At 39.4% G+C, this 13,789-nt stretch overlaps 1 protein-coding gene across 1 annotated transcript in view; it reads left to right on the forward strand.

Annotated features, from left to right (window-relative positions):
* MAGI2 (membrane associated guanylate kinase, WW and PDZ domain containing 2) overlaps nt 1-13,789 on the forward strand; it is a 1,103,226-nt gene that overhangs the window by 341,413 nt on the left and 748,024 nt on the right. Inside the window, exon 2 of the mRNA XM_029910860.1 lies at nt 1,548-1,664. Coding sequence (XP_029766720.1) covers nt 1,548-1,664 — 117 coding nt within the window. The remainder of the gene's footprint in view (nt 1-1,547; nt 1,665-13,789) is intronic.

Here is a 13,789-nt window from a genome sequence, read left to right on the forward strand (position 1 = left end):
ATAAAGCCTGTGGTTAGAAACAAGGTTTGGTAGTGCTGAAGTAATGGACTGAGTAGCTCAGCTTGGACAGCTGCAGAGCAGAGACCTGCATGGAAGTCCTGACCATCCGGGAAACCAGCACATAGGTACTTTGCGTGTCTTGAGGGGATGTTTATTGTAGAAGTCAGTTGCTTTTGATTTTAACTAAAGCTTGCCATTTATTTATAAGCTTTTGTGGAATTGGAACAAAAATGTTTTGAAGTTGGTGAAAAACAGTGGGGGTAAAAAGACTATTGACTTGCTATTGACAGGGAAGTAGGAATAATTGTAAGGAGAAAAGTATTTTGGTTTTATAACCATTGGCTATTTCCATTGGCATTCGATGTGAGGGGGATAATCAGGCTGGGGAGGATATTTGCTCATGGTTGCAGGACAGGCTTTCTGTATACAGAGTCCAAGTACTTTTGTGAAAGGGGTCAGCAACAACTGTCTTTTGTTTTGCATGCTTTGAGGTTGAATGTGTGATGCAACAAGTTAGAAATCAATCCAACTGTGATGTTTCATCTTGGGGAATATGTCTGTGAATGGCATGTCAAGGGTTTTCTATATTATCCCTCCTCCTTCATGTTAAACAGTAAGAAATGTAGCTATTTGTAGATTTTTGCCTATAGTTACAAAATGTGGTCCATCAGTTAGTTCATTGAGATGGAGGGGAAATATTTCTGGAAATGTTTATTACATAAATTAGATTTGATTTCTGTATCTGTTTTTAATAATGGAATATGATGCATTCAGTAACCAGCTAAGCAGTGCTTCAATGTCTAAGCTGGTTTGCTCTAAAGTAATGGTGAAATTGGAGAGAGAGTATGTTCAACCTGATTCCCATCATCTACATGCAAGTTTGTAAAATTTTTTGAGATGCTATCACCCTACCATTGATTTGATTTCAGTGGTGGAAATGAAATAAGCACACTTGATTGCTATTATATATTTTCCACATGCAAGGATCATTTATAGTGAACATGGTATTGATTATTTATTATTTTTGTGAGCATTCAGGACATTTGAGAGTGTTTTAGTTACTCTGTATTCTGACTGCCTTTGGAGTTAGAGCTTTTCACATGTCATATAGGGATAGTTTGGAGAAGGGAATTATCTTTTAATAAGCTGATGGCTTATTCCAATGGCTAAGGAATCATGCAGAGCATAATACATGTTATCTGCCTGTGCAGTAAAATACTTTGACATCTCTGTCTGTGGTTCATTTTGTTTCATAGATGTCTGTTTTTTTAACTTTGTGGATTTTACTACTCAGTTGTCATTAAGTATTTTCATTCTTGAAAATAATTGTTTATCAATGAGAAATTATATTATTATGCTGAGTGCATTTCTGTAGCTAAAAACTGTCTTTGTCCTGGGAGTAGCATAAAGGAAAGTGATCTGTACAGTAGCAGAACCTGCAAGTGACTGATTCTATTGCAAGCAAGGCGATGATTTAATTTTTTTTGAAAAATCTGTGACTAGTTTTGTTTGGTCTTTTATTCAGTGGCCTCTTGTTGCTTTTACAGGAGGCATCGTTGATAAGGACCTTCGTCACTACCTCAATTTACGGTTCCAGAAAGGTTCGGTGGACCACGAGCTCCAACAGATCATACGAGACAATCTCTACCTCCGCACAGTGCCATGTGAGTATGGGGAAGATCATATGCTCTTTTTCTGGAGGAGGTGACCAGTTACCAGAATGAATAATAGATGCAAGTTAAAAATCACAAAAGCATCAAAATATTAAGGGGTAGGGGGATTTTTTTTGGATAGAGCAGCTTCTTTCTGATTCATGGCTTGGTGTGGACCGAATTATTGTTTAGAGGCAGTTTCTAGTGTTGCTAGTTGTGTTGGAGGCTGCAGCTATGGCAAAGAGGGTATTTCCAAGTACAGTGGCTTCTTCTGTAGTTGGTCTGGTTCTAAAAAATTAAAATAAAAAATGATTTGACCACTTTGCAGGACAGTTAAGCTGGTGTCTGATAGTTGGAATTTTATTCTACCATATAGAATTCACATGGGTTTTATCATTTATGTATTATATTGGAAGAGATGGAAATATAATAGGAGGAGGAAGAAGTAAATATACAAATTAAGAGACAGCATCGTTTAGTTGCAGCAGGTATGGTCTCAAGTGTTTAACATGTCTAGCGGCTGCATGAAGTTTTTGGTGGAATACAAGTCAACTATATTTAGATCTTGACAGATCTTTTTTGGTCATATTTTTAGTAGTGAACCAATTAACATATTTGTATACTAGCCATACAAAGAGTAGTAATATAAGAAATGCCAGATTAGCAGCACCAAGTATTTCAGAATAGAGTTGTTTGGTGACTGACAATATGTCTGTCAAAACTGATACCTCTGGCATAGTGTAACAACTCGATAAATGTAATCCAAATCCCAAACTGCTGCATTTAAATCAGAAAGTGCGGAGTGTGCACCCTTGAACTTGCAGGTGTGATGGGCCGAAGAAGATAGATTAAAGTAAGTGACTGTACTATTTACACGGTAACGGGTGAATGCACTTTGAAAGCTGTGATGTTGTCAGTGTTCCTATCTGAGTTTTATCTTTCATGATATAAAAGAAAGGCGATATGAAGCACTAAAAAGAGGCACAATCATTTTTCTATTTTTTGAAGCTGAAAGTAAATAAATATAATATCTTACTTTCAGGTATACAGCCTGTCCCTGGTAGGACTAAAGGATGTTTATATATTATCTAGATGATCAGAAACATTATTTTTTGTGTGAGAGTTGTGATTAACTGGGTTTGCTTTAAATGCATTGTGAAGAAAAATAGTGGATCCAAGGAGAGGTGAAAATGCAAAGATGTTTTGAGACCAGGGCCTAGCACAATATGGTATTGTTAGAAGTTATCTAAACATAGGGGTATATCGAGTGCCATTGACACAATAGGTTGGGTATTTATAACACCCCTCTTCAATTTAGAGTATCAACCAAAATGGATGGATTGCCACTGATATTTTACTTTTGGAGATATGGATTTTAAAAGACAGTGTGCCCAGTGTGAAAACATATCAGTCCCTGCTACCTGGCATCCTATGGTTAGGTTAGATGGGGGGAGAACATCTGAGTAGCAGGAGTTTCAGTAGTCAGCCATTTCTCATGTAGTAAGTAATTTAGACTTAGAGCTATATCATGTGCTCGATCCACACATGCAAACTCCAGTGACGTCAGTGAAGGCTATGTATGTGCACTGAGGGCATGATGTGACCTGAAGTTTTGTCTAAATCAAGAAATTAACTAGGCCAGTAAAATACTACATTGCATACTGTAGTATATACAAGGAGGTATGTTACCAAGCAGGAGCAAATGTATCAGTGAAAAAAAGATAGGTGCAGTAGGACCATGCAGAAGGATAGTACACTCACTTACAGGTTGGCTTCCAGAGTAGATAGAATTTGAATTGAATTGAAATGAACTAGAGGTAAAAGCGTAAAGAAAAATCACGAGAAACTGTTATAGACCCACTTGGATAGGATAAGAAAGCTGACCAGGAAATATTTATACTGATAAGAGAGCCTGAAAAATCCAAGAACATCAATCAGAAGAGATTTCAATTACTTTGATAGTGACATGGATGACAATTGTTGAATTACTAAGTAACCAGGCATGTTCTTGGAGACCGTGTAAAACCATTTTCCTACTCCATTTGCAGGTGGTAGGAAAAAAACAACCATGGTCTGGTAATCATGACATCTTGTTCAAAATGTTCTTAAAACTGTTGGAAAGATAGCATCTCCAAAATATGGGAATTTTAAAATGAAACAATTAAGAGAATACACAGTGAGTTTACCTTTGATTTTTGTTTAAAAGTTTACTTACACCCAAATAATAAATATTTAAAAGGACATCATCATGTACAATAGGCCCCACTTTGTCCATTTGTTTCTTAAAACTGTCAGAATTTAGGAGACTACAATATATCTTACGTGTGGGTTTATTCTGCTTCCAGTGTTCATGTGTAAGTCCAGTCAATATTAACGACATATACACCTGCACATTTAGAGGAGAATGCACTCCTAAACTATTTTCTGTTTTTGATATACCTTATTAACTTATTTTTTAAAAATTATCAGGGGCCTGGTTTTTCAGGGAGGCTGAGCAGTGAAAGCTCCCATTGACTTAAATTTGTGCTTCAGGCAGTCAGCACTTCTGAAACTTTATTAGAAGGTAAAAGTCATGGTTGACAATACAAAATGATTTCTTTTATAAACAGTAAAGAGATGGTTTCACAGGTATATAGCAAGATTATCAAATAAACGATTCCATTGCCAGTAGATCTAAGAAAGGTGATAAATGTAGCTCATGCATGTGCTTCCCACAAATCCTGCCACAAGACATAGCAGTAGCCAGGGGTGAAAGTAATATGAAACACTTACTGGTACGGGGGCCCGGCTCCAGGACCTCAGAAAGGGCGGGGCCTTGGGCGGAAGGGGCGGGCCTTGGGGGTCAGCCTCCCGCAGCCAGCCCATCTGCGCTGCCTGGCCTGCGCCGCCCAGGGCTCCGGCAGCAATTTAAATTGCCGGCCCCGGGGCAGCTGCCCCTTTTGCCCCACCCCCCGTCTGCCGATGGGGGGACAAAGGGGCAGCAACATTAAAGTGCTGCCGCAGCAGCGCTTTAAGGAAGGTCCTTTGCCGTGGCAGCGCTTTAAGGAGAATTATACCCCCACTGTCATCACAGCAAAAGATATGTAAACTGAGGGTCAAATTAAAAGACGCAGGCACACAGCTGTTCGCAGGCACACAGCTGTTGTTGGAGTGTATCGGAGCTTTGTGCACCACAAAAAACAGCGGGCCAGATTCTCAGCTGTTATAAATCAGGGTAGGCCTTCAGAAGACAGTGGAGTTTAGCAAACTTTTACCAGCTGTGAATTTGGCCCACTGAATTATATTTTCCCTTTTGTGGGCAAAGAGACTGAACAGGCAGAAATACATAAAGATATGCAAAAATAAAGAGTGGGGGTCAAATTCCCTGCTCATAATCCAATAGGTTTTGTGGGTGTGACTAAGATCAGAATTTGGACTCTTGGGGCTTACTTTCCTCGCATTTTTTCATGTGTTTGGCCATGCAATGCTGTTTTCATCAATGGGGAACTGTCCATATGACCCAATGGCCCAAATGCTGCTTTCAGTACGTGTGTCGCAGTAGTCATAGACATATGAAATAGATTTTTAGTACACTGTCGATGGAAATTACATGCACATATCAAATGGCAGAATTTGGGACTATATTTGCAAGGCTTTTGCAGTGAAGTAGCAGTTAACTAACTCTATCCCCAGAGCTGTGCTGACAGTATTAATGATGCTGATGCACAAACAAGGAAATGAAGAAAAAGGCATGTTAATTTGAAGCTGCATAAGAAAAGAGATAAAAGTAGCAAGGGACACAATCAACATGTTGATGCTTTTAAATGCTTCAGCTATTACAAACAATGGAGAGCAAAACAAAGTCTATTTAAAACAGAGTTGGCCCTTTGAGCAGTGTGAGGGACACTGCTATATCCGTCACAGCAATGCAAAGGTTCTTCCCGAAGACCAACAGACAGTGAACTCCCTGCATAGATTACCCACAGCTGTACAGATGAAGCAGGGCTCTGGACAATCAGACACTCGAAGGAAAGCCGGGAACTTTGTAAAAAGGTAGTTGGAGGGGATAGGAGCCTGTAGGAGCACAGATCTCAATGTCCAGTTGTTAGTAGTTGAACTGTCCTTTTCTTGTTTAGTATCAGAGGGGTAGCCGTGTTAGTCTGAATCTGTAAAAAGCAACAGAGGGTCCTGTGGCACCTTTAAGACTAACAGAAGGACTTCTTCAGATGCAAGTGAGGTTCTTACCCACGAAAGCTTATGCTCCCAATACTTCTGTTAGTCTTAAAGGTGCCACAGGACCCTCTGTTGCTTTTCTTGTTTGTTTTTTCATTATGGACAGTTCACCCTTAGGGCTGGTCCACACTAACCCCCCAGTTCGAACTAAGATACGCAACTTCAGCTACGTGAATAACGTAGCTGAAGTCGAAGTATCTTAGTTGGAACTACAAGGTACTTACCGCGGGTCCACAGGCGGCAGGCAGGCTCCCACGTCGACTCCGCGTACTCCTCTTGCGGAGCAGGAGTACCGGTGACGACGGTGAGCACTTCCAGGATCGATTTATCGCGTCTAGACAAGACGCGATAAATCGATCCCAGAAGATCGATTGCTTACCGCCGAACCCGGAGGTAAGTATAGACGTACCCTTAGTGTAATCAGATGGCAGAGGCTTATTGAGAGGTGAGGAGCAATGGCCACTGAGGTGTTATGCTACACAATAGCCTCATGAGGAGGTGTGTGGTGAGATATGGCTGTTACTAAACCATAGAAAAATTATAGCAAGCATTCGCCCACTGTAACTGTCCTGGTGCTAGCTGGGATGGAGGAGGGGCCATAGACACTCTTCTGAGGCCATAAGTGCTAGGGGCAGCATTTGTCATGCTGTATCTTGTGCTACATAGTGCTTGTAGCCACATTGAAGATGCCACGTGCCCAGAGCGTGAGAGAGGAAGTGGCTGTCCATTCTTCCTTATTCTTCATGCAGAGATAGGCCTATCTGAGACCTAACTAGCCAGGGTAAAGTGTTGTGGAGAACACTGGCTTAGAGGAAAGTCTTTTGGCAGTGTTGGTGGTAAGCACCTAGTCAGTCCCATTGAGAACATATCGGAGGTGAGGTCTTTTGAAAACGTGGTACTGTGTATACTTTAGCATCATGGGACAATAATGCCTGATTAGACTCTGTGGGTACTAGTAAAATGCACATAATTCATAACAATAATAATACATTTATTGTTATTTATTATTTATGATTTGTGATGAATAAGAGCATATGAAAGTGAAAGGATAGCTAATACTGGAAATAGGACTATTTCAGTCACCTACCAAAGCTAACATCTGGATGGAGGCTGTTTTTTTTTTTTTTTTGAGATAGGAAAGGAAGGGTGAGCTAAGAATTATAATTAATAAGTAGCAGTTGATTTTCATCCCTCTGTGAAAACAACAAGGAAGAAGATTAATCTGACCAAGGAATTATGTGCATGTGCAGACATCACACTGCATGATGCTGGTAGAAATGGTAAAATATTTGGGATTTATAATCAGTATGGTCTAAAAATATACCTTCAAGAGTGTTCAAAGGAGAGCGTATAGAGGAGACAGATTTTTCTCACAAATTAGCTCAGTGTCAAAATTACCTTTGATAAGTGAAAAATGACTGCATGACTCTGTTCTAAAATAAACAAATTAAAAAGGCCAGATATTGGCAGTTAAGAGTTGCACTTACTCGTCACATGGCACTATCGTTAGGATACAATAACCTGTTCTTAGCACCCAAAAAACAGCAAAGAAGAGTCCACATCAGTGAAAATCACAGCTACCGGCTTTAATTAATGTTTTGTTCTTGCACACAGAAGTGTTAGTTATTGCACTGACTTGACTTTGATGGCTCAGAATAAATCAAGGCAGTGCCCTTGGGGAATGTTCTTGTTATTTATCTAACACGGGCACATGCCAAAGTTGAAAATTAGTATATTTATAGTTGAGTCATTGGCATCCATGTTCAATATTGATGTATCTTGAGCAAAAATAAAACAAATCATGTGAAAGTATTAGTAAGATTGAGTTTCATTATTATTTTTACTTATATTGCGGTAATGCCTAAAGTCACCACTGAGATTATGGCCCATTGGACAAGGTGCTGGACACATAGTAAGAGACAGTCACTGTCCCAGATAACTGACAATCTAAACAGATAAGACACAGTAGCTCTCAACCTTTCCAGACTCCTGTACCTTTTCAGGAGTCTGATTTGTCTTGTGTACTCCCAAATTCCACCTCACTACTTGCTTACAAAATCAGACATAAAAATACATGTGTGTCAGCACACTATTACTGAAAAAAATGGCTTACTTTCTCAATGTTACCATCTAATTATAAAATAAATCAATTGGAATATTGTACTTACATTTCAGTGTATAGTATAAAAAGTCATTGTCTACATGAAATTTTAGTTTGTACTGACATTGCTAGTGCTTTTTATGTAGCCTGTTGTAAAACTAGGCAAATATCTAGATGAGTTGATGTAAACCCCTGGAAGACCTCTCGGTATCCCCAGGGGTACCTGTATACCTGGTTGAAAACCACTGAGAAGAAAGGTGTGGAAGTGAAATCAAGGCACAGAGAGATGAAGTGACTTGCCCAAGTTTATACAGCAGGTCAGTGACTGAGCTGCAAACACAATGCAGATCTCCTGGCTTTACCCACTGGGCCATTCTGCCTCTCCCATTATAGGTAATATAACATCTGGTTATATTAAATGATATTGGGAAATAGAAATACCCACAATACTCGTTAAAGTTATCCAGTATAAATATGTTGATAAATCAATGTTAAAAATGATAATGTACTGGTTTTATGTATCCTTTTTATGGATTTTTCATTATAATTTTATGGATTTGTTTTCTTGGTATGCAAAGATGTATCCTAATCTTTTATTATTGTAGAAGGGTCTGGTCCAATGCCCATCAGAGTCCCATTGACTTTATGGGGTATTGGCTCAGGCTCAGAATGCTTTGGCACAGGAGCTTTTTGATATAGTTGGTTTGAGAAAGTGGATAATGATGAAGAGGAATTTAATTTTTGAATAAATCAAGATTTTGGCTTAATTAATATCCAGGGTAAACATATGTCAAAATGGAGTCTGCAAATTGGGAAGAGGCACTGTACAGTTGATAGTCTTCAGGAGGTAAAAGAGACAGAATTTCTGTAAACCTTTCTCAGGTAACTTGTAATGAGTATTTCCAGAAGGTGTCTAACCTCAGCTACTTAGGCTAGGTCTACACTACAGCGGGGGGTCGACCTAAGATACGCAACTTCAGCTACGTGAATAGCGTAGCTGAAGTGGTGTATTTTAGGTCGACTTACCTGGCTGTGAGGACGGCGGCAAGTCGACCGCTGCCGCGCCGCCGTCGACTCCGCTGCCGCCTCTTGCCGCGGTGGATTTCCGGAGTCGACGGCAGAGCGATCAGGGATCAATTTTATCGTGTCTTCACTAGACGCGATAAGTCGATCCCCGATAGACCGATTGCTACCCGCCGATCCGGCGGGTAGTGAAGACGTGCCCTCAGTCATTTATTCTGCTTTGTGCATATGTGTTAAATATTTCTCTTACAATTATAGATGCCAAAGAAAAACAAATGGTACTCAAGGGAAGAAAATGGTATGTGATGTGGTATAAGAATTGTAGTGTGATCATCTGATATAGTGAAGGAAGGAGTAGGATTTTATACATTGTATTTCCTTAGGAAGGTAACATGAAGACTTTGTGGTATTTGCACTGCCTCTGCAGCTGCTTTTGCTTATAACAGCCTCTGCTTTCTTGCATTCCTTACCCCCAAAATCAGAACTCTTGAAATCACAAGTCACTTTTGAATATCGGGAACCAATTTATTTAACTCGCATACTGGCCAATGTGTACCACTGCCCTCAAAGGACCTGACCCTGCAACCCTGAAATCAATGGGAGTTTTAACGATGACTTTAACAGGAGCAGGTGCAAGCTCTAAAAGTGAGTAACCCTTTCTTTCTTTAGGGGTTCTCATGAACAAGATATATCACATAACTAGCTCAAGTGATGTACATTGTTGTATCTTTGCAGCCATTTGGAGGTTTTCAGACAACGCCACCTGCATGCTGCTTAGCTTGCTAATGATGCCTGAATGTATGCAGCCAGAAATTTGCACGATACGTTTATCGTCACAATTCAGAATTTTGGAGACAATATTTGTTGCTTAGATTAATTATGTTACACTGATCCATTTTTTTCTGAGATCAACAGCTCCCACTTTTTCTCATGAACTCTTTCTAATGTATTGTGCTTTTCTGCATAGATCCTTTCATATTTGTGAGCTACTGAGAACAAGTGGTATCTGTGATTTAGGTCTAACTTTGAGGAATCCATATAGTTTTGCAAAATGATACCAAATGGATCAAAGACAGTGATTGTTTTAAATGAATCTTGATGATATCAGTAATTTTGTTGATTACTTGAGATATGTATAGAAACATTTACAGATCAAGAACAGCGGGTAATAGAAGAGGTCACAACTAACTCACATTGCAAGCTGGGCATGAATAAAAGCTCTGAGGTGGAATTCAGGGTATTGGCTTTAGCCTATAAAGTCCAAAATGGTTTGTTATCTGAGAGATCATCTCTCTCTCTCTCTGACACACAGCCACAGGGAATATTGCCAACCCAAAACAGCCAAACATCAGGTCACACTTCCAAAAATCATGAGATTGGCTTAGAAATCAAGAGATTTAAAAAAAATAAATTATTGGTCCTTCCTGTTAACCTTCGAGGTTTTTGAATCTTTTGGGTGCACTTAGTTCTCATTTTCAAACTTTTATCTGCAACTATGAGGGATAGGAATCCACTTTTTTAATGCAAGTTGAGATTCTCATGTAATCACATGACTCCAGGTGCTAGTGTTTTCAGAAAATCACGAAATATTGTGAGACTTCGTATAAAATCACAAGAGCTAGCAATGCAGAACAGAGCTGAGAATGGCAGAGGTGCTCGAACTGAAATTCCCTTGATATAAACAAGAGGAAAGTGCTAGAAGACTATCTCCTATGAGGGGTCCTTTATTTTGGAAATTGCTCCACTAGAGCCCAGATTTGTTAACCTTCTGAGCATGCTGCAAAACTCATCTATTTTCTCTCTCCTCTTAGCCTTTGAATGGGAGTGGTAGATATATTCTAGAATGAGGTAGATATATTCATGGGCAGTCTTTTGCTTATTTGGTGATTTTACTTGATAAGATAGGTGCTCAAAGCACATTTTCGACATTCAAAATAATGAGAGAGAGAATTGGAGTGGTTTTAAAATACAGTCAATTTTCATGCCTAAAATTAAGCTACTGAATCCATATTTAGGCACCTAAAAAGACTCAGTACAGATTTAGGCAATGAGATATGAAAACATCTGTCAAAGTTTCTGTCTGTAACCACAGCAAACCAAACTTCAGTTGTTGGAATGAGGGTGGCCTGCCATACAGTAAACTGACCATTAGAAACTTGTCAGAATGAATATCATGAAGTTCAGAAATCTGATAAGTATTCAGCTGTTCATATGCCTCTCTAAATCCTAGCCAAACCATTGACCGCATCTTCAATTCTGCCAGACTTCCCGCTTGTTCACATTTCCCTCTGAAAATAACATCGAGGAGTCTGGTGGCACCTTAAAGACTAACAGATTTATTTGGGCATAAGCTTTCGTGGGTAAAAAACCACTTCTTCAGATGCATGGAGTGAAAATTACAGATACAAGCATAAATATACTGGCACATGAAGAGAAGGGAGTTACCTTACAAGTGGAGAACCAGTGATGACAAGGCCAATTCAATCAGGGTGGATGTGGTCCACTCCCAATAATTGATGAGGAGGTATCAATACCAAGGGAGAGAAAATTGCTTTTGTAGTGAGCCAGCCACTCCCAGTCTCTATTCAAGGCCAAATTAATGGTGTTAAGTTTGCAAATGAATTGTATCTCGGCAGTTTCTCTTTGAAGTCTGTTTTTGAAGTTTTATGTTGCAGGATGGCTACTTTTAAATCTGTTATTGAATGTCCAGGGAGATTGAAGTGTTCTCCTACTAGTTTTTGTATGTTACCATTCTTGATGTCTGATTTGTGTCCATTTTATTCTTTTATGTAGAGACTGTCCAGTTTGGCCAATGTACATGGCAGAGGGGCACTGCTGGCACATGATGGCATACATCACATTAGTAGATGTGCAGGTGAAAGAGCCCCTGAGGGTGTGGCTGATGTGATTGGATCCTATGATGGTGTCGCTAGAGAAGATATGGGGACAGAGTAAGCAACGGGATTTGTTACAGGGATTGGTTCCTGCGTTAGTGTTAGAGGAACAGTAACCCCTGATGTGGAGAACGTAGAAATGTCAAGGTAAATTACATTGTTGTTTTTTAATGAAGGCTGTAAGATCCATAACCTCTTTCTTGCAAAGATAGCCTTGAGAATGGAAAGTGAGTGCAGAGAATGAATGTTTGCCACTGATAATTCCTCAGCACAAGCACCTGGATTCCACTTCTCCAACAGTAAGAGAACCATGGAGGCCATTCTATCAAATGCTTGACCCTTTATGTGTCAGAGGCCACATGCTAGAACACCATTCTGCCAAGCTTTAATAGCTTCAGATAAGAACTTCAGGGTTCTTTAGATGATGACAAGCACATACATATCATAGCCCTTCTTGGAGGGTTTCTTGGGATCCAAAGAATTTTGTATTCTATATTGAGCTATAGTTCTTATAGAAGTCTTATCTATACTGATCTTGAATGTAGTGGAAAACTATGCTACCATACCCCTCAACTATGTGGTGTTCTTAATTGTTGGTCCTCAATACTGGGCCCTGTTGCATGTCGATCTGCCTGTACAAATCATCCCTAAACCTGTAAACAGCCCCTGGGGGTTCTGCCATGCATAAGGCAAGTCCTGTGCAATGTAGAGGTTTCCATACCATTGTCCCACATGTGGGAAAGAGCTGATATCTGGTTGGTCAAACAGTCTCTTAATCTCATTGACAACCAGCATAGGTTAGAATAGCTTGGCCCAAAGCACCCCGGTTTTGACTTCGTGTCCCATTTCTAGTTGCAACAAACATTCCCCAATTGCAGCTGATAAGTTTGTCCATGATTCCCAACTCTTATCTGGCTTTACATCTTTTGTGACTATGATCTATTCAGACATAAAAAAATGATTTCTTTTTTTTTTTTAAAGACAAGGATGGCAAAAGGGCTCCACATGCAAGCGTGGCTGATATTTTAAAACATTATGGAAAGATTTTGACTCTTCCAATTATTTTAAGGCTTTGGCAAAGGAATAAAATTGCACTAATTGGACTGTCGTACAGGAGTGTGGAATGAATGTTTTATCATTCCTCATTATGTCCACGTACCTACATATTACCAACGTCGGTACCTAATCATTCTTATTTTCATGTTATGAATAGCTTCAAATAATTTTAAGAGTGTTAAAAAGAAGATTATCCTTTGTTTATTAATTTCAGTTCACAGTTATCTCATCAGAAAGCACGAATGTGGTAACATAGACTGTGGCTTGCAATTACAGTTTTTTCACAAGAAAATAAAATGTAGAAATTGCTTTCCAAAAATATTTTTGAACTAGGGACTACAAATGGGATCTTAATTAAAAGAACTGGTGTGACTATATTATGAAAGCTGGGGAGCTAACACAGTAAATTAATAACAGGTTGAAAACCTTCAGATGCCTTGAGTTTGAATTGGCACATCACGTTAGATTAGTGGCCAACACTGGCAAGCTACCATTGTGAAGAAATTGGCAGTATTGTTGTAGCTATAATATCATCTTGGCTGTATCTGCAGTCTTAAACAGAAGTATCAAGTATTTATGTGTTTGCAGTAAACGATTGTAAGCTTGTTCGGGCAGGGATCATCTTTTTGTTATGTTTGTACAGTGCCTAGCACAATGGGCTCCTAGACACTTTAAGAATACACATAATTAATAATAATAAGTGGTTTTAAAGCATTATTGTATTGCAATAGCCTGATGAGGTAGATAAATATTCTCATACCTCTTTTATGGCACAGAAAGGGTTAAATGACTTTGAGGGCACGCAGTGAGTTGCTGCCAGATCTATGGATTCCAGACTCCCATCCCTCTGC

This window comes from Terrapene carolina, unplaced genomic scaffold (genome assembly GCF_002925995.2).
Source record: "Terrapene carolina triunguis isolate 2854851 unplaced genomic scaffold, T_m_triunguis-2.0 Scaffold68, whole genome shotgun sequence".
Classification (NCBI taxonomy): Eukaryota; Metazoa; Chordata; order Testudines; family Emydidae; genus Terrapene; species Terrapene triunguis.